This window comes from Malaclemys terrapin, chromosome 2 (genome assembly GCF_027887155.1).
Source record: "Malaclemys terrapin pileata isolate rMalTer1 chromosome 2, rMalTer1.hap1, whole genome shotgun sequence".
NCBI lineage: Eukaryota > Metazoa > Chordata > Testudines > Emydidae > Malaclemys > Malaclemys terrapin.
Window position 1 is genome coordinate 279,264,693 of NC_071506.1, and position 22,194 is coordinate 279,286,886.

At 44.6% G+C, this 22,194-nt stretch overlaps 1 protein-coding gene across 3 annotated transcripts in view; it reads right to left on the reverse strand.

The window, feature by feature from the left end:
* The window catches only part of OBSCN (obscurin, cytoskeletal calmodulin and titin-interacting RhoGEF), a 308,809-nt gene extending 286,816 nt beyond the window's left edge, over positions 1 to 21,993 (reverse strand). For all 3 annotated transcript variants that reach the window (XM_054016662.1, XM_054016661.1, XM_054016659.1), the window contains exons 1-2: positions 21,808 to 21,993; positions 6,820 to 7,960 (exon numbers count right to left, since the gene is read on the reverse strand). In XM_054016662.1, the coding sequence (XP_053872637.1) occupies positions 6,820 to 7,951 (1,132 nt within the window). In that variant the 5' untranslated portion in view covers positions 7,952 to 7,960; positions 21,808 to 21,993. The remainder of the gene's footprint in view (positions 1 to 6,819; positions 7,961 to 21,807) is intronic.
* Between the last annotated feature and the right edge of the window lie 201 nt (positions 21,994 to 22,194).

Here is a 22,194-nt window from a genome sequence, read left to right on the forward strand (position 1 = left end):
CTCACTTTCAGGTGACATTGTGGACAAGAAGCGAGCAGCATTATCTTCTGCAAATGTAAACAAACTTTTTTTTCTGTACATAATTCAACATTTGTAATTCAACTTTCATGATAAAGAGATTACACTACAGTAATTGACAAAGGAGATATGAGGAACTGTGGGGAGGGAGGGGAATAAGCATGGGGAAATGGTTTTACTTTGTGTAATGGCCCATCCATTGCTGGAAATGGGCCATTTTCATCACCACTACAAACAGTGCTTTTTCTCTCCTGCTGATAAAAGCTCACCTTAACTGATCACTCTCCTTATAGTAAAAAGAACAGGAGTACTTGTGGCACCTTAGAGACTAACAAATTTATTAGAGCATAAGCTTTCGTGGACTACAGCCCACTTCTTTGGATGCATATAGAATGGAACATATATTGAGGAGATATATATACACACATACAGAGAGCATGAACAGGTGGGAGTTGTCTTACCAACTCTGAGAGGCCAATTAAGTAAGAGAAAAAAAACTTTTGAAGTGATAATCAAGCTAGCCCAGTACAGACAGGTTGATAAGAAGTGTGAGAATACTTACAAGGGGAGATAGATTCAATGTTTGTAATGGCTCAGCCATTCCCAGTCCTTATTCAATCCTTTGTTGATTGTGTCTAGTTTGCATATCAATTCCAGCTCAGCAGTCTCTCGTTGGAGTCTGTTTTTGAAGTTTTTCTGTTGTAATATAGCCACCCGCAGGTCTGTCACTGAATGACCAGACAGGTTAAAGTGTTCTCCCACTGGTTTTTGAGTATTATGATTCCTGATGTCAGATTTGTGTCCATTAATTCTTTTGCGTAGAGACTGTCCGGTTTGGCCAATGTACATGGCAGAGGGGCATTGCTGGCACATGATGGCATATATCACATTGTTGGATGTGCAGGTGAACGAGCCCCTGATGGTATGGCTGATGTGATTAGGTCCTATGATGATGTCACTTGAATAGATATGTGGACAGAGTTGGCATCAGGGTTTGTTACAAGGATAGGTTCCTGGGTTAGTGGTTTTCCTTATAGTGTGCATGGTAACACCCATTGTTTCATGTGCTCTGTGTGTATATATATATATCTTCCTACTGTATTTTCCACTACATGCATCCGATGAAGTGGGCTGTAGCCCATGAAAGCTTATGCTCAAATAAATTTGTTAGTCTCTAAGGTGCCACAAGTACTCCTGTTCTTTAAGATAATTATTTTCATCATTATCAGTTAGATATGATCATGGTTGAGAATGCTTAGTCTTGTGAGGACAACCAGGGTGTCTGGCTGTTCCACTTCTTACCCACAAATACTAATTCAGGTGGAGTGCAGGGTGGCTCAGTGAAAAAAAGCCATCAATTCCTATGTTTGGATTCTGTAAAAAATTAGAGCTGGTCTGGAATTCTCCATCAGTTGTTTTGTTTTTTTTTTCCCCAGTGGAACATGTGGTTTCTTCTGCAACATCTAAATTTTCCACAGGAAAATGTTGATTTTGCTGACATTTTTCCATTTCCCATTAGGAAAATCTAAACTATTCATGTCAAGTTGACCAGAATCGAAACAGTTCAGTTTGTTCAACAAAATCAAAACTTTTAGTTTTGGCTCTGTTTGACCTTAATCTTCATCCACCCGAACCACTGCGGTGCCTCATGGGAGTTGAAGTTTGATTGCTTCATTCTTCCATTCTCCCCTATGGGCTGTGGTCTCCAGCTGGACTACGTCTCCCATGATGCACTGAGGGCTTCCTTCTGTCTGAGTTGCAATGACTGCAGTGTATCATGAGAGATGTTGTCCAGTTGGGTGGCTCAGACCATACAGGAGAATGGGGGCACAAGGCACCTGCACTACAACTTCCATGAAGCACCGCAGTAGCTCAGGTGGATGCAATGTAATGTCCAACTGAATCAAAAGGACATGTTTTGAAAGTTCCAATTAAAACATTTTCAGAACTTTTCATTCCACAAAAAAATTCATTGTTTCTATTTTTCATCTCAATTGGGGATAAAACAAATGTCACAATATCAGAATTTCCTGTGGAATGAAAATTCTGATTTTTCATCGGCTTTAGTACAAAATTCTTAGAAAAATGACTGCTGTGTTCTTATAGATTTTGGGCTGCTTACAAACACGTGATCCACCCCCACTGACTCTGACTGCACTGGAAGGTTTTTCAAAGTAGTTATTAGGGGGCAATATAAATTACTTTTTAAAGTAATTTAATTCTCTGCTCTTTTAAATTGTTTAGCATTTACTTGCCTGTTAATAGCCAAAGCAAAGATATCCTTTATAGACATCATTGAATTCAACAATAAATCCCCCAAAGAAAAAATAATACTTGTAAAATATGAGGTTGGAAAAAAAATCTGCCACCTAGGAAAATACTCGATGGAGACATCTTTCTAGACATGAATAATCAATAGTACACATGCCTGAGACATAACATTGACGGGCCCCGTAAATATGCCCGTATCAGTGTACGTAGACATGTTGTAGGGTCATGTTGGCTGAAAGGTGGACACTTGGAGAACATTATTGCTGCTTCTGCCTTATCAAAATAAGGCCTGCTTGTTCAATGGAGATGTGCTGCCCAAATGCCAGGCTATGGCACACAGATGATTATATAAATAATAGACTAAAGGTTCGTTTCTTTGTTTCATCTTTTGGGGATGTGTTTTTTGGAGGGACTCGTGGTGGCACAAGGAGTCACTATCCAAAACTTAATTATAACCCTCATACACACATTTTCCATTCATTCCATCATAGATCAGAAAGCCTGAACAGAGTAACTGGAAGAAAGAAACAAACCATAAACATTTCCACTTTAGCTCTCTGACTCATTTGCGTTACTTGACAATGAACACTGATAACTAATATTTTCCGCTGGGGCTATGATCAGGGATTTGGCAGTTGCATACTCTCCATGTCACAGGGACTAATGCTAGAGCTTCCAGAAGGAATGGATAAGACTGACACCATTCTAAAACCCTTTTCAATAATGCTATTTCTAGATGTTTTCCAGCACATCTAAGTCTTTCCCCATCCACCAGAGAATGCATCATGGAATCATAAAACCATAGGGTCATCTAGTCTAACCCTTTTACACCCTGTAGATTTTATTTCCTTTATTATGTCTAATAATAAATCATAACACAACCTACAAATGTTTTCTTTTTTTAAAAAAAATCTACTGGATCACATTCTTTCCTTCAGTCCAAAATAATGTAGGATGAGGTATATCGGCAATGGATACAGGGCCTGATCCAAAACCCATTGAAGTCACTGGGTGTCTTTCCACTGAATTTAATAGGCTTTTGATCAGCCCTTAGAGGGCAGTGTTTGTTACCCCTAGCTCTGTACCCAAAATTTCCTCCTCCTCAGATACGAACGGTCAACTGTAATCCACATAGCTGCTAAAGTCCTCGAAGAGGGGCACCAGTGGGTGTCAAGTCTATTAGCAGGTTTGTGTGACAGGGCAGCTGTATGAAACAGCATGCAATATTTCCAGCTTATCTTCTGTTTAAATGCCCAACAGATTCCAAATACGTGGCCAGTTATATGACAGATAAATGTGCAACATTTTAACATAATATAGAGGGCAGCGATGGTTGAATAATGGGGAGAACCCACTGTATATATATAAGAATTGTTCTTGGGGGAGGGGGGCTGTTGGTCAAAATTTTGAATTTTTTAAAATTTTCCAACCGACTCCAAATAATAAGGCCAAGAACCTTCAATATGATCCGCTCGGGCAGAACCTGTTTGGCTCATGTTGCAGGAATGAGGCCTTAAGGGATCAAGTAAAGTCCTAAACACTAAACAGTTTAAATATACAGACAGCAAAAGTGCAAAACTACTTGGATGGGTTGGTTCCCCGTTCTCCTCCTCGCCCCCCTGCGCCCACATCACAAGACATGGACAGAAAAATGGGCTGAACTGCCTAACTGGCTTCTTTTCTTCCTTTTTTGTTGTTGTTGTTGTTTTTAAAGCGAAAATTAGCCTATTTCTGGCTTGCTGCAAAAATGCTAGGGTTTTGCATTTCTGGTATATTTTAGTGTGAAAAAAAAGTGCAAGAGGAAGATTTCATCAACATTTCACAAAAGAAAAAGAAAAAAGGGGGGGATAAAATTTGCAAAATTGCATAAAAATAACTATCCATTTGCTAAAGGAAAAGTGTCTGAGGATCTCTGTCTGTGTGACCTCGGGCTGCTGGTTTAGGAGAATTTGCAGTAAAATCAGAAGGGCATATTTCCTTCCAGGTTTATAAAGAGTTTGATATTTTGAGGCCTGTCTCCTACTTTTCTCCACACAGGCAACTCACCCAATAGAACGTTTGCATTCATTTTTCAGTGAATTGAGTGCTGGTAAGAGGGCTCAGTTTGACATCCCTGGAGACAGCAGTCACCTGTTTAGCCCACATAATGGGTACAGCATGGGCAGGAGCAGGGCAAGCTGCCCCAACGCCATGCCTTTGACTGGGAGAGACTAGTTCTAGGGGTGAAAAAGCAAAATGGGCTTCTAGGCCCATTCAGGCCTTGGCCCCTCTGCTGAATCTGCCTGCAAGGGACCCAGTGATGCGGCCCTATCATTTGTGAGGACACCTGTCGACACGGAACACGACAGAGGCTGGCCATCGGACAGCTATTGGATTGAAGCAAGCTTCCATGACTGCATGTTCCAGTGTCGGAAACAGGTGGAAGACAGGGCGAGCGGCGTGCTGGGCATGTGAACGGCAGGCTGCTATTGTGTGGGCTGGAATTTGGCCTGCAGCTTGATGTTCCAGTGAGAGCCATCCCTGCATTCAGGGGCGTTGGCATTATGCCTGGCCTTGTGGGATGGATACCCAAGGCAGGGACTTCCTTGCACCCCCAAATTGAGCCCCTGCACAATGGCTAGGTCCTGAGTCCCATCCTGTGAGGTGCTGGCCACCTCCTGGGAGAGGCCAAGTGCCCGCACTGAAATCAACAGGAGCCGAGGACGTTCTGTACCTTCCGGACATCGCTTAGCGCCTCATAGGACTGAGCTCCCGGGGCCTCCTCCCATCACAGTGGATGGGAGGTTTGCCATGGAGCTCCATGGGAGCAGGAGTAGGCCCCATATGGAGCAGCAGTAATGGACTCTGGAGAGGAGTCCCCTGGATTTTCCCTGACAGGAAAGACAGTGACTGTGACACCAGGCCATAACCTGGCAGGGGGGGGGGGGAATGGGGCTAAAAGCTGGGAAAAACTGGAGGCTGAAAAAAGTAAATTGAGGCTATTAAAGGACACTGGGTAGAGAACACAAAAACCTTATTCAGTCTTAATTCAAGCAAATGTATTTTGTTGCTAATTCTTGTATGTGCCTTGCTCTATTTGCTGTTTCCCTGAAAGCCCCAGCTCCTGCAGTCATGTGATTATATTAGACTCTCCGCTTACATTTTTTTTTTAAAGTAAGTTTCTAGTCTTCATGGCTGCAAAGAAAAACCTGAAAACATGAACCATAAAGACAAAAAAAAAAAAGAAAGAAAAGAAAAAGAAAAAGAAAAAGAAAAAACACCCCAAGCCACAGCGAGCAAATAAAAAGAACCCAACATTAATATTTTTTTTTAAATCTCATTATTTTTGGAGCCTTACTCATGATTTTTGAATGCTTAGGGTTGGCAAAGCTGCATACAGTATCTTTTCAAATGTTGATTTGCAAAATGCCCTTGTATTAGAACCCTGTACAGTATTAAAGATAATAGAGAATGTGCTGAAAAACTGTCACGTAATTTAATACAGAACTCTGTTATATTGTTCCAGGTCATTTTTCCAGCTAGAAATCATTTTCCATGAAATTATTATTTTTGCATTAAAAAATACAAAGTAAAATTCTCATATGTAAATTCATTTTTCACAGGGACATTTTAGAGTGCAAATGGGTTACTCTGAAATTTTGCAAAATGAGAGAACTGTTTAAAAATTCAAAACTGAGTAAGAAAACTTCCTTTATGGAGGAGTCCATTTAGTATTTGTCACACTCTTCTACCAGAATCTCATTCCATTTCCACTGAAGTCAATGGAAAGACTGTCAAGCAGGGTTTGCTGGCCTTTTAAGCAGGGGCGGCTCCAGGCACTAGCGCAGCAAGCACGTGCCTGGGGCGGCAAGCCACGGGGGGCACCCTGCCGGTCACCGTGAGGGCGGCAGTCAGGTTGCCTTCGGCGGCATGCCTGCGGGAGGTCCACCAGTCCTGTGGTTTCAGCGGCAATTCGGCAGCAGGGACGCCGAAGGCGCAGGACTGGCGGACCTCCCGCAGGCATGCCGCTGAATCCGCGTTACCAGCAGACCTCCCGCAGGCGCCCCGCCGAAAGCCGCCTGACTGCCGTGCTTGGGGCAGCAAAATACATAGAGCCGCCCCTGCTTTTAAGGGAGTTCTCAGGTCCAGCTCTGCCCTGTTCCTGATTTCTGCCTAGAACAAAGGCATTCTGGGGATGGTAGTTCCAGGGGCACATGGGAATTGTAGGCCCTACCGCAAAGCATGCTGGGAAAAGGGGCAGGAATAGAAGGTAATGGTGAGAGATGGCTCCATTGAGAAGAGAGACCTAGGAGGGAGCCAGAGCTTTAGGGAGTCCAGGATAGACTGAGGAGAGGACTTGGATGGAAGGAATTCCCTTTATAGCCATTTGGAAACAGTTGTGTGTGTGACTTGGATAAACCAAAGGGAGTAAAAACTAGAGACATTACTAGTTCTCCTGTCACTGAACCACATCCCCCCTTGTTCACATCCCCACTGATGACAAAGGGAGTAGGAACAGGGCCCAATGGATAAGTAAACATAACCGCTCACCTCGGACAGTCACCAGCACGGAGCTGTAGGTCTGTCCCACCAGGTTGGAGGCTGTGCAGGTGTAGAGCCCGTTATCGACCTGCTTGCAGAAAAGGATCTTCAGTACGAAGTTCTCCTGTTCGTCCTCGTACACAATGTGCCGGCGCCCCTCTGTAATCACCTCGCCATCCTTCTTCCACACGATCTCCGGCTTGGGCTCTCCTGTCACGTAGCAGCTCAGCTTGGCATGCTTCCCCTCCGTCACGTTGAAGGTACGCGTCAGCACCCCGAAGGTGGCGTTGCGGGCTGATTTGGCGGTGAGGCTGGCAGCCCTCTCATAATCCAGAGAAAGGCTGAGACCAATACCAGACAGCCCCTCTTTAGCGGAGTACATTGGGGCAGCCATGGAATCGGCGGCTACGAGCATGGATGTGTCCATTTTCCTGATTTCCTCGCGCCTCTTTTGCAAATGAGACAGCAAGGAGGCAGTCTTGCCATAGCCTGTGTCTAGATGGCTGCTGCTTGGACTGTAAGAACCATGTGCGTCCACCACCAGGGTGGCGGTAGCACTGGCAGAGCCAATGGGATTCTCCGCCCGACACATGTATGTCCCACTGTCCCCCAACCGAGCGCACTGGATCTTGAGAGCACTTGACTCCCCAAGGGACTCAATCTGGAAGCGGTTGGAGTCAGACCAGCCCCTCACGTGCCTTCCATCTTTCTCCCAGTTCACAGAGAGAGGTGGGCTGCCCTGGACTTTACATTTGAACGTAACATCGTCTCCCAGGGTCACTCTGATGGAGGAGGGTTTCTGGATGAAGTAAGGGGCCGATTCCGTCACCGTCGTCTCCTCCCCAACTTTGATACTGACAGCAGTGAAAGCTTCTCCAATGGTGTTCTTGGCCCTGCAGATATACTGACCACTGTCCTCTAAGCTCAGGTCATAAATTGTTAGCCGGTACAGATCACCATCTTCCACCATTTTAAACCTTCCCCCCGACTGGATTGGAAGCTTATCCTTTTCCCAGATCACCAGTGGGATGGGGTTTCCCACAATCTGGCAGCTCAGGGTGACATCCTTCCCCACCGACACCATGAAGGCCTTAGGCCGAGTCAGGAACCTTGGGGCTCCACTGAAGGAACTGTAATCCATCTTGGTTTCCTAGGAAAACAGAAGGATCAAGAGAGAGCTGATATACATGTGTGTGCACACAATGTCTGCTTTGTCTTTATACGGTGATGCCAATATACTTATCACATAAAGCAACAAGATGAGCAATAGCTGTCAGTCCACTGCATTTCCACCACCGATTTTGCATTATCAGTCAGCAAGTTTTAGGGACATTACAAGTCTTTTATGGACAATTCAATTTGAGCTCAATAGTATTAATCATTTATGTACAAAGGACAAGTGATTCCCTCTACCACAGCAACAGAGAGTGTTGTGGCACCTTTAAGACTAACAGATGCATGCATCCGACGAAGTGGGCATTCACCCACGAAAGCTTATGCTCCAATACATCTGTTAGTCTTAAAGGTGCCACAACACTCTCTGTTGCTTTTTACAGATCCAGACTAACACAGCTACCCCTCTGATACCCTCTACCACAGGAATCCCTATGTGAAATTCAAGGGCTGTGTTGTGTAGGAGGTCAGACTAGATGATTGTAATGGCCCTTCTGGCCCTAGAATCTATGCACTAGCAAAACAAAGCAGCACTAATGGGTTATAATTTATGGACCGTTTTTTTACCAAGGACCATCAGATACCCATGATATATTTATGGATTGGTGGGAATGTGACATCAAGGATACTTCTCCATGCACTCTCTTCTCCTCTTCACACCCACCTTTGCATCTCTCTGTCTCCCCTTCAACTTGTTCTCCTTCTGTCCTTTCATCAACATTTCCCCTTCATCTCTTTTTATCCTCTTCATTCCCACCTTGCTCTGCTTTTCTCTTTAACCATTTTATGTCCTTCTCCCTCCCCTTCCACACGTCTTGTCCTCTGTGGGCAGCAGAGAACACCGTGTTCATGGACTTGCATGGGCCTGAGAAGGACATTCCACCCAGCAGGGGGCAGTGTTTAGGAGGACAGACAGACAAGCCTAGTGTATTATTGGTGATATCTTCTTTATTCCTCAATTGCTATTTAAGACAACCAATTAACTCTGGCTAATTTGTCACTGAGGACAGCTAGTGAGTGGCAGCCACTTGCACCTCCTGTAGAAAATGCAGAATAATGGCTTGAGCATTTCCAAAAGTGACTGCAAGTTTGAATCCAAATGGGTGTCAGGCTCCTCAAAACAAGTTTGGCTGAAAGCTCTCGGAAAGATTTCTCATTTGTTGCTTGCCTACTTAGTGCTGCCTTAAATGCTTGCTGCACAATAGCTCCCAGCTGTTCAAAGACAGATCAGCAAAGGGAAAATAATTGAAGTACTGCTTGGAACTAAAGGTCAGGACAATTCTGACGTTGCCTTGTCTTGAGAAAGTTAAAAGCAATTAGCAGCAGCGCTAATCATTAATGTAGTGTTCACACATACACCTCTGCAGGACTGAAGAGCAATGTTACAGATATTAACCCATTTGACCTTCCCAATGGATTCCACGCAGCACATGTCCCCTTGGGAGCCTCCTCACATTTCTTTACTAGCCCTGACATGGATTCCTGGCAGGTTGTTTTTCTGCTGCGGGGGTGGAATCTCTTTTTCCTAAGTGAGAACGAGTGAAAGGAGCTTCCTTCATGGATTTGGCTAGCAAACACAGGGAGGGCTACAGAGCTATCTAATGGCTGGCAAGAGCAAAACTCCACTGGGAGCATGATTTGCACGCAGTATAGAGAACAAGCTTGCCAGCTATTGGATTCTTGGGAAGACCTCCTGAAATGATTTGAAGCACTTGATCGCTGTCGGTCCCAATTCAGTATGCTACTATATCTACTCAGTCCTATCATGCCAAATAACCCTTCCCTGTTGGGGATTCTAATACCCATTGAGCTATCTTTGAGGCCTCTAATTAGTGATAATTGCCAATCTTTTTATGTCCTTGATTTTTTTTTTTACCTTCAGCTGCCCACACAAAGCAGTTCAATGACTGGCATGGTGGACTGCTGTTCATCTCAATAACTCCAAAAGGAAACGTTAGGCAGTCAGTGGGACAGAAATATCCTCTATAATCCTGCAGCAGTTTGGCTTCCCCGCCTGCCACCAACCCACCCACCAAATCACCCAATGACAAATGCTCTCAGGATTCTCACACACACACACACACACACGAAATCAGGAGGACCAGGCCTAAAAACCTGCTTTAGTCTCTTGAGAGAATGATTCACCATTTCTACAGCTGCTTTCTTCCCCTTCTCTCCTCTGACTCATATTTCAATGTTGACATCAGTTCCAAAATCAGCAAAACTTTCTGAGCAAGGAATCAGGACTCCTGGATTCTATTCCCAGCTCTGCCACTGGCCTGCTGCGTGACCTTGAACAAGTCACTTTGACGCTCTGTGCCTCAGTTTCCCCTTCCACCCTTTGTCTGCCTTAGCTATTAAGACTGTACACTCATCACTCTCACATGTTTGCACAGCATCTAGCATCGCTATACTACAAATAATGCTTAAAAATACAAATGAATCATTAGTATCTGTTTCCCCAGTTGGAGATCGAAACACCGGCCTCCCAAAAGCAATTAAATGTCGGTAAAGTGTTAGGAAATCATTGGATAAATGTAGATTCACAATTGCAGCAATTGTATTAATGTATTTACTAGGATTATTATTGAATGGGAAAATAATAAAGCTATCCTTGAGACTCTGGGTAGGCCTTAGAAGCCCACCTGGACCAAATAATTAATGTTATCTTCCTTTCATACACAAACTTTATAATGATAATATTATTCATTAATAAAACATTATTTTCTCTTCCTTCCTGCAATGTGTCACTGTTCAAGCTCATTGGAAACTTTACATTTGACAGACAATGGCTTTTTGACAAAACAGAAATTTTTGTGAAGAAAAAAAAAATCCTGTTTTGCTGAAAATGTTCAGGGTTTCATAAAAAAAAATCCAAAAAACCAATTCCCCCCCTCCCCCCAGTTTTTGGCCACCAAAAACAGAAGGTTTTCAGTTTTAAACCCAAACACTTCCATGTTTGCTCTCTCAATACCAAACAAGTAAAAAAAATATAAAAATTTAAAAATAAAATAAAAAAGTACATTCAGTTTTCATTTTTTCAACAAAAAATGTTGAAGAAAATGTTCTATGAAAAATAAAACATTTTCATGGGGAAAAAACTGCATTTCCTGACCACCCATAGTCACCATTGCTTTCTGCTAGACAGAATGTTGGACCAGTTCCTATGCGCTTGACAACCCCCTAGTGGCTTCAGCCTGAAGAGGATGTGAACCCTAAAGCTACTACCACAAACACATCATAGGCTTTATACTGACTTTAGAAACCCACTTACACTTCCCTCCTGAGATAGGGAGACATTGCTTGTCTCAAGTAATCATATAGGACCATGTCCCACACCGGCCTGTGGGTTTCTGCATGTATCTTTAGCACACCCCGTGGCTACTATGAAATTCAACTCCTTCACCACATTATTTTTTAATCTTTAAAATACATGTATCATAAATATTTGTAAAACTACAAGTGGGGAAATTACAGCAGTGGTTAACAGATGGACGTATGCACGTTGGGGGCAATCCAGAGCTAATTGAAGACAATGGCAATCGGAGGAGGTCCTGGACAATTGGGAAAAGGCAAATATAGTACCCATCTTTTAAAAAAGGGAAGAAGGACAATCTGGGGAACTACAGACTGCTCAGTCTCACCTCAGTCCCTGCAAAAATCATGGGGCAGGTCCTCAAGGAAACCATTTTGAAGCACTTGGAGGAGAGGAAGGCGATCAGGAACAGTCAACATGGATTCACCAAGGGCAAGTCATGCCTGACCAACTTGATTGCCTTCTATGATGAAATAACTAGCGCTGTGGATATGGGGAAAGCAGTGGACATGATATACCTTGACTTCAGCAAAGCTTGTGATACGGTGTCCCACAGTATTCTTGCCAGCAAGTTAAAAAAGTATGGGCTGGATGAATGGACTATTAGGTGGATAGAAAGCTGGCTAGAACGTCGGGCTCAATGGGTAGTGATCAATGGCTCCATGTCTAGTTGGCAGCCAGTATCAAGCGGAGTGCCCCAGGGGTCGGTCCTGGGGCCGGTTTTGTTCAACAACTTCATTAATGATCTGGATGATGGGATGAATTGCACCCTCAGCACGTTTGTGGATGACACTAAGCTGGGTGGAGAGGTAGATATGCTGGAGGGTACGGATAGGGTCCAGAGTGACCTAGACAATTTGGAGGATTGCGCTAAAAGAAATCTAATGAGGTTCACCAAGGACAAGAGCAGAGTCCTGCACTTAGGATGGAAGAATCCCATGCACTGCTACAGACTAGGGAACGAATGGCTAGGCAGCAGTTCTGCAGAAAAAGACCTAGGGGTTACAGTGGACGAGAAGCTGGATATGAGTCAGCAGTGTGCCCTTGTTGCCAAGAAGCCTAACAGCATTTTGGGCTGTATTAATAGGAGCACTGCCAGCAGATCGAGGGAAGTGATCTTTCCCCTCTATTCGACACTGGTGAGGCCACCTCTGGAGTATTGCGTCCAGTTTTGGGCCTCCCACTACAGAAAGGATGTGGACAAATTGGAGAGAGTCCAGCGGAGGGCAACGAAAATGATTAAGGGGCTGGAGCACATGACTTACGAGGAGAGGCTGAGGGAACTGGGGTTATTTAGTCGGCAGAAGAGAAGAGTGAGGGGGGATTTGATCAGGGCCAGCTTTATGACCCGCGGGGTCCGATTCCAATACCCAGCGGCAGTCCAGGGCTTCAGACGGCACTTTGCGGCGGGGGGTCCGCTCCAGGTCTTCCGCGGCACCGAAGGACCCCCTGCCGCTGAAATGCCGCTGAAAATCCCCGGAGGGGGGCCCTCTTTGGCACGGGGCCCGATTCCCCCAGGGAACTGGGAGAATCGGCTTAAAGCCGACCCTGGATTTGATAGCAGCCTTCAACTACCTGAAGGGGGGTTCCAAAGAGGATGGAGCTCGGCTGATCACAATGCTGGCAGATGACAGAACAAGAAGCAATGGTCTCAAGTTGCAGTGGGGGAGGTCTAGGTTGGATGTTAGGAAACACTATTTCACTAGGAGGGTGGTGAAGCACTGGAATGGGTTACCTAGGGAGGTGGTGGAATCTCCTTCCTTAGAGGTTTTTAAGGCCCGGCTTGATAAAGCCCTGGCTGGGATGATTTAGTTGGGGTTGGTCCTGCTTTGAGCAGGGGGTTGAACTAGATGACCTCCTGAGGTCTCTTCCAACCCTAATCTTCTATGATTCTATGACCCATCATTCTGAACTGTCCTTTCTCTATCACTACTATCAGGGCAGGATTCACACATTCAAATCTACAGACAGTCTTTATTATTTCTGATGAGTTTCTATAGTGCCTGTCACTGTGGCAGGAAGGAAAGACTGAGCATTCCGGAGATTTGGGTTCCATTCCCTGTTCAGCCACAGACTTCCCGTGTGACGTTGGGTGAATCACCTAATCTCTCTGGGCCTCAGTTCCCCCTCTGTACAATGGGGATAATAGCAATGCCCTGCCTCCCAGGGGCATTGAAAGGATAAAATCCAATTGTGATTGTGCGGCACTCAGTAGGGAGTAGCTGTAACAAGGTTGGCAGCCACCCAAGCACGACCTCGTGGCCAGGGGTGTGTCTGTGGTGTCCTGCTAATAATTTTGCCCTCAAAGAGCTCCTAACACAGATTCCACACACTTTTCTGAGGTCAAACTACCCCTCTTTGGAGTGTTGGTTTATTCACAGCCAATAACTCCAAGTCCTGAATTAAAATTTTGCTTTCTGCCTCCTGGCCTCCTTGCCCGGAAAGCTTTCACACTTTCCCTTGCTTGCCCAGGATCTCTCCTGTCTTAGTAGGTTACTCCCAGCCCTTCCCAGCTGGAATCTTAGTCTCAAATCCCAGGACACGGCTGGAGCCTGCTCATTCCTAGCAGTCTTTGTTCATAGAATCATAGAATCGTAGAATATCGGGGTTGGAAGGGACCTCAGGAGGTCATCCAGTCCAACCCCCTGCTCAAAGCAGGACCAGTCCCCAGACAAATTCTTCCTGAACATCTTCCCCCATTGCAGCCACCTGCTGCCCTTTACAGGGATTTACCTCAGCCCACTCAGGTGGGGCTTAAGCTCAAAAGCTTGTGTCTCTCACTGACAGAAGTTGGTCCAATAAAAGGTATTACTTCACCCACCTTGTCTCTCTCATGGCTACAACAACACTGCATGTGTAAATACACATATACACAGATAATAGGTAGACTATAATAAAAAAAATCGCTCTCACAAAAACAGTTTCAGGGAAAATTAGCAGCATGCCAGGCGCATGCTGCGGGGCACTGCATTGATACACTGGTGATGACTCACCAATCAGGCCAGCTAGAAGAAATCCAGTGATTGAGTAGCGGGGGGAAACGAAGCATTAAAAATTAACCTTTTCCCTATCCTACAGGCTGATTTTATGTACTAGTTATAATGTTTTGTGAAAGATGGTAAAGATGGAAAGAGTTAAATATTGATTTAAATCATTCAAAGGCATTTTGGAGGTACGAGGAGTGAAAGTTGAAATCTATCATTTTTAGAATTAGAATATTTGAGATTTAATCAGTCACCAAAATATAATTTTTGCAAAAATCTGTTTCGTTGTCAGCTGTCTGGGACAGGGACTGTCGTTTTGTCCTACGTTTGTACAGCACCTAGCACTGGTCTCTGACAAGGGCTCCTAGGTGCTATGGGAATACAAATGAATAATAATACAAATATACTTGTGACTACAGTGGGGTGCCACACATCATCAGTTGCAGATGAATTATCAGGGGATGTTCCATCATGTTGCTCCATTCAGGAACCTGCATGTAATGGAGTCAGGAGGGTCTGATCTGGGAAGTTTTCAGGGTGTAGCACTCCAACTGAATTTAGTACAGAGAGTGCTTCCGGGACCATATCTTTAGCTCCTTGGAGAAAGTATCAAGAGAATAAGATAGAGTATACGTTTAATGCAAATTTAAAAATTGGGGAAGTTGTAAGCCATTTTCCCTACCCCTACATTCAACCTTGAAAACACTGCCTCTAATTGCATGGTGACACTGGACAAACACAAATGAAGGACATTAAGTGCTGCTACATCATCTAGCAAAATAAAGAGAGAGAGAGTTGAAATTGGGGCATTCTGGAAAGTATTGGCCTTGGGCATTTGCATCCTGCTCAGCTTGCAACACTGCTACAAAAAAGAGTGCTGCTCACTTAAAATGAGCTGGTGACAGCATATTGTCCCACAGCGGCAGGCATCTTAGAAATGATGGATGGATGGATAGATACGCAGACAAGGCAGCATATGCAGACCATGCAGTGCTAACAAGTGTGGTCTCTTCTACAGCCCCACCCATGAAAAAGATCAATAAACAAAGAAAGTGATTCAGACTCTTCCAGAGTGAATACAAGTTCAAACATGGTATAAATATGCCACAAGCACCACACTAGGTCTCATAGGCAATGGTACTACTGGAACTCGACCTGAACTAAACTTTATCAAGTGAAGTCAGCTTAAAATGCCCATTTCAGTTTGTCTTGTACATTTTACAATATTGATCAGACATATTCAATATCACCTCCCCAGTTCAGCATGTAGGGGAGGGACCACGTCTTCACTTACATACTGCTATCTACGAATGCACTGAGGGCTAGAGCGGTAGTCTGGTTTTACATTAGTGTGTCTAATTGGACTTATGTATTCATTCATTTATATGGATTTTCATTACCCTGCAATATAGGTGTTGTGAATTCACTTGTCTTAAAAAAAAAATTAAGGAAAGACACTGAAACAGACCCGTCAGTTACCCCCAATGAAATCAAGTATCTCAGCAACATCATAAATCTAACCACAACTAATCCACCTCCCACAGTCCCCATCCCACTGCTACCCCTCCCTACCCTACACCACTTTCCACACAAGCAAGGGAGAAAGGGTAGGTCTTTTATCACACCCTGTAGGGTAACAAACGTGGACAGTTCCAGACCTGAAGTGAGTTCTTGGTCCAGTTGACATCAATGGCAAAACTCCCACTGACTTCAAAGGGGTCAGAATTTCCCTCAGGAGGAAGTGAGCTGAAAAAGTCCAGAGCCCTAACAGATTGCCCTGCCAGCCACTTCCTCTCTCTTCTACCAAGGAGCGTCACCTCAGGCAACCTTGCTGACAGCAACTGAGGCAGGGTGTCACAGGAAGAGTGGGGGGCCTCTTAGGCAGGTCTCAGGTTTTGTAGCTCAAACCCCCTATCTCAGAATCAATCTGGGAACCAGTCAGCAGCCAGTACAGGCCACAGAGCAGGAGGGTTTAAAGTGCTCCTGGAAAGAGACGCTGCTGAACAAGAGGGCTACGGATGCTTTGCTGTTAAGGCAGTGGGTTTCTTTATGCAGGCGCAGGGCCCTGTTTGATCATATTAAGTTATCCCCTGAGACAACGCAACTGATTTGTTGTTAATAAATAGCACAATGCCTAGCTACATGGACCACTACACTGGGGCAATACAAACTGGTGGGTAGATACATTAGTTAAAACAACAAATGAATCAATCCACGGCTTTAAAGGTACAACATGACAAGCCAGGTCCTACGCATTCCATTCCTTATCTCCCTTTAAAATCTTCATGAGAGGACATTACTTTCTGATAATAATAAAATGATATGTAGCTCTTTTCATCCATAGTTCTCAAAGTACTTCACAATTGCTAATGTCTTTATCATCACAACATGCCTGTGAGGTAGGGAAGTACCATTATCCCCATTTTACAGATGGGAAACTGAGGCACACAGCGATTAAATGACTTAGAATCATAGAAGATTATGGTTGGAAGAGACCTCAGGAGGTCACCTAGTCCAATCCCCAAGATCACACCGGAAGGAATTGAACCTGGGTCGCCAAAGCTAGTACCCTAACCACTGGGGTTGTACAGAGCCACACAGGAGGTAAATCCACACACTCCCTCCATGTCCCCTTTCCTCTTTGTCTCTTCTGCACCCTCCCATACACCACCATTTCCCCTCGACTTTGATTTTTGTTTGTTTGTTTAATTTTGTGTGATATGTGCCATAAAAATCTGTGTGCTGGAAATATTGTGATTAATACATGGGAGTCTAAGAATTGTGAAAATATCTTGGTGTTTTCTTGTTTCTGGTAGCTCGTATTTCTGTATCTGTTGTATAGGTTGGCACCTAGACTTTGTTTGGTTTGTTATAAGAAAAAAAGATTGAAAAAGCTTAATAAATATATACAAAGAAGATGTAGGGGCTACGTGCATATATGTTAATTTTAGGGCCCAGTCCAATAAATTAGTAAGCACCCTCAGCTCCCGTTGACTTTGCAAGAGGCACTAAGCACCTGCCAGCATCAGGCCTATAGGTAGAAAAATTTGTATTAAATTGGGCTTTGTATTAATTATTATTATTATTATTATTAAGCAATATACTTCATCCCAGCCTTGCTATGTAACCCATTGCAAAGGGGACAAAACTGACATTAAAGAAGTTGGGTGGGGAATGCCTAAAGGGAGTTAGGAGCACAATACAAAGTATTGGTTCACTACAGGAGGCACTAGATACAATTCTCTGGCCTGTCATATACAGGAGGTTAGATTAGATCAGGGGTTGGCAACCTTTGAGAAGTGGTGTACCAAATCTTCATATTTTTACTGTAATTTAAGGTTTTGCGTGCCACTAATACATTTTACATTTACAGGGGCCGGCGGACGGAACCCCAGACTGGCAGCAGGCAGAGCAGGGCCGGGAATCCGGCTGTCAGGGCCGGTGGACAGAACCCCAGACCGGCAGCACGGATGGCAGACAGAACCCCAGACCAGCAGCAGGCTGAGCGGCTCAGCCTGCTGCCGGTCTGGGGTTCCGTCCTCCACCCCTGCCAGCCGGGGTCCTGGCTGCCGGCCCCGTTCAGCCCGCTGCCAGCCTGGGGATCCATTCATCCAGGCCGGCAGCGGGCTGAGCGGGGCCAGTGGCCAGGACTCTGGCTGGCAGCAGAGTGCCACTAAAAATCAGCTTGCATGCCGCCTTTGGCATGCGTGCTGCAGGTTGCCAACCCCTGGATTAGATTATCACCCTTCTGGCCTTCACATCTATTAATCTACTGAGTAAATCCCAGCAAAAATCCAGATATTTCTGAAACCGGAGGTGTTTCGAAATTCCTAGCCTTTGTCTGCATCATGCAAAGAGCACAGAAAAGCTGAGGAAACGCTGAGGGAGGGAAAGTTAAAAGGATCCATGTGACAACTATATACAAGACACGAGGTCTGTCCCAGAATTCAACAGAGACCTGCCAAAAAGTCACTATCATAGTGACCAGGTACAAATGTGATTGTGAGGTGTGATGAGGACTGGACTATATATTCAATAAAATTCATCCTGAGGTAAATTTGTGTATATGTTATGCAGATTTGTAATCAGTAGCTTTAAAAATGTTAGGCAGGCGTGAGGTGGATTTCTGAACCTAACTATGCAAGGTAAAATCTTAGCCAAAACCAGAGGTGTTGCCAGAAAATGGCACCTCCTGATGGCTTGAGACCCTCCATGCTGCCTGTTTGCTCTGTTTCCAGGTGCTGCTTTGTTTGATTGTTAGTCACACTCTCTTCCTTGCTGTCAGTCTCACTAGGCTGACTAGTGCCACCATATTTTATGTACCACATGCTGGGTAGTAACATGAGAGGACTTTGTGTTTCTAAAACTAAACTGGCTCTTTATTAAGAAAACTATTTACGCAGGTGCTACAGCTGCAGCTAGCATTCTAGCCATGTGCCCACAGACTGACTTCCGGGTGCCTCCTCCAAACTCTTCCTTCCTGCAACCAGTGCTCCTCCCTCCAAGTTCCATGCAGATTGCTACATATGGGTCACATCCTGAAATCCTGAGTCAGCTTTCACTCTGTCCTTTAAAAAGCCATGGGAATTCAAGTTTGACTGAGGACAACAATAATTGTTTATTCTTTACCACTCTATGTTACACTGTACAACACTAGTGACAATCCCACATATTCAAAAATCATGAGATTGGCTTAAAAATCATGATATTTTTAAAATATTAAATTTGGTGCCTTTTTCTGTACTTTCTAGCTTTTGAGACTTTGGAGGTAACATTTCCAAGCTTTTCTGTGCAGTAATGAGGGCTAGAAACTTACTTAAAAAAAATAGCTGAGAGTTGCAAATAATCACCTGACTCTTGGAGCTGGAGCTTTCAGAAAAAAATACCCCAAATGTCATCAGATAAAATAAAATAAAGAATACTGTTATTCTGTGATTTACATGCAACAATCAGACAGATTGTTTTATATAAAATAAACACATAATTAAAGTATTGAACTGGGAAGAAAAGTTATATGGGCAACGAAGTAGGGACGTGCTAATTTCCACTGAAGTCTATAGAAGAGCTGCTAATGGCAAACTGCAGTGATCCGGCTGCCCTGTTACCTTTCATGATCTCCCAGGGAATGAGCTAGCTTTACTAAACAAACAAACAGACGAGAGCCCCCGTGCAAGCATTCCACGCCAGCTGCAAACGTAACTACAGAGCTATTCAAGTGGCTCCATAATCAATGGACAGGGCCAAACGTTACACCAGACTGAATGTGCAAGGGTGACATTCACACTAGTGCAAAGGACCTGCAGATGTCTCTGTCTACCACTCACACCCTTACTTAAATGATGTATGCATAGATCATCTGACCTGGGCTGAATTTTACCCTAAAAGCCTTAAATGTGGCAGAATTCACTGGTGACCATTTCATAGCAGCACGAGCGTCCATAACGGAGAGGCCAGATTTTCATCTCAGTTGTGCCAGTTTAAATTTGGAGTAACTCCACTGAAGCCAACGGAGTTACTACAGATTTACACAGTTGTAAGGGACAGCATAACCACCTGGCATCCTCAAAGGTCAGTTAATGTGAGTGGCTGGAATGTCCTTCCCCTTAGCTTTAATAACCTCTATTGCTGAACCACAGCTGCCTGGACATTTCTGATGACTAATCGAGTGCAACTAAATTAAATAAAATATTAGAAAAACCTCCAGAACTAACACAGCATGTGCACACTCCAGAAACAACACCCCCAGATCCCAAATCAGACAAGCTCTTCATTATATGCTTAACATTAAGCATGTGAGCAGACCTTAGACATCAATGAGATGATTCAGGTGCCTAAACTCATCTGCTGGATCAGGGCCCTAGATGGTCTTATTTTTTTAAAACCTCATCCCTCACTATCCATTGTTGTTCTTTCCCCCTCAGTCCTTAAACAGCCCTGATCCTGCAATGAGCTCCATGCAGGGGCAGGGTCCCACCCACACGGACCTCATTTCAGGATTGGGACCTAATTTGGGACTCACTCCTGCAAGGTGTGAGCACCAACTCCCACTGACTTCAATGAGCACTCAGCATCTTGCAGGACCAGGCCCTTAGTTAGCTTGTTGAGGCAGGATCCGTGCCTTTTATTTTTCTGTACAGAAACATGCACTGCAAACCATCAGACATGCTAACACGATGATGCATAAATAGATAATACATTGGAGCTTTTGGAGTTTGGGAAACATCCTTCTTGCCCTTTGGCACTGAGGAAAACAGGGCAGAGTGGGAGGGATGGGGAGAGGGATACTACCCTAGCTTGCCAGGGTCATAACTAGCAATTCATGGGAGTCATAACCCTCATCATTTTTATCACAAGTCTTGCACTATTTGGTGTTTCCCTGCTGCCCCAGCTCCTGAGACAAGCTATTCTTGTGACAATTGCAGCTTTCATTTTTAAAAGCAGTACTTTTCTAGCCCTTGTGATTGCAGAAAAAAAAAGACTGAAATGGAACCCTAAAGCACACTGAATATTCAGCAACCAGTAAACCAAGGAAAAGATCCCCAACTTTAAGAATCTCAGGATTTCTCTTTTATGGCTGAGTCACGATTTTTGAATGCTTGAGGTTAGCAATGCTGTAATGTGGCAATCTAATCTATCTATCACACACACGATAGGCTCAAACTAAGACCCTAGATCAGAACAATCCCAACCTACTTTAGAGCCACATCTTAAATGTACAGCTAACACCCAGCTGTAATGAGATATAATGGAAATAACCTTGTAACATTTTTAAACAGCCAGGCCACCCAGAAAATTTTGTTATTCTCAAAACAAAACAAAAAGACACACAGAAAAAGAAAAATCCCCTTTGTGACAATGGCATTCTCCAGAAACACGCCTGTATTTTAAAAGGTGGACGTCACCGCCATCGCGCCCGCTCCATCCCCCTGAGCTGTCGCTCCGAAAATAGCCCCAGCTGTCCGGCTCCATCTCTCCTCAGAGCCGTTTGCAGAAATGCGAGCTGAGAGTGGGGGGTTGCAGCTTGAATTGGCACCGCCATGGGGACAGAGAGGAGCTCAGTGAAAAACTTACCAAAGAGAAAAGCAACACTTGGTTTATGCCTGGAAAATGAAATAAAATAAAATCCCTCCCTCCCAACACCCAGCTTCCCCACCCCCCACACCAAGCCCATCAGTCACACAGGTTGACATCCACAAGCTACGAAGGTCAAAGTTAATCCCCCGCAAGTAACCTCTCCAACTCTCTTTTTTCCATCTTTCCACAGCTCTTTTGGAGGCTGTTATTTAGACTCCTGGTCGCCCAGGCACAATAATCCAGTGAAACAATCCAAATATTGCTCAGGCCAATGTCTCCTTGACCTTCAGTTCTGTCGTCTTTCACCTCAAATGCCTTTAACAAGGCAATAAACACTCAGATGTAATTAATGTGGACTCCAAAATCACCTCCCTCCTCCCTCAGCCATGAACAAGTCCCTCTGCCTTCCTCAGATGAGCTACTCCCCAATATAGACCCTCAGGACCTTACCTGGAGTCTTGTCAGAGTCTGAGAAGGCAAGCGGCTCTCATTGGGATGAGGGAAAGCAGATCCTTACTGAGACACACAAAGAAAAGGGGGAAAATGAGGTGTGGGGGAGACCATCTGGGTTTTGGTCCCCCCTCCCTTTCAGTAAATAAAACAGAAACCCCAGCGAGGGTGCGGACGTGCAGTAAAAGGTCCCCTAGTCCCCCTGCAGTGTCTCCACTGCTTGGGGTGTAGGCTGTGTCGCCCCCGGCCCCACCCCTCCCCCTGGCTGTCCTCCTCCACTCGAATTGCTGACGTGCTTTGCTCTCCTTCTGCCTCCCAGCTCCAAAATAGCCCTGGGTGTCATTTACTGGAGAGATTAAATTTCATCTGGTAGAGAGGCGAAAGGGC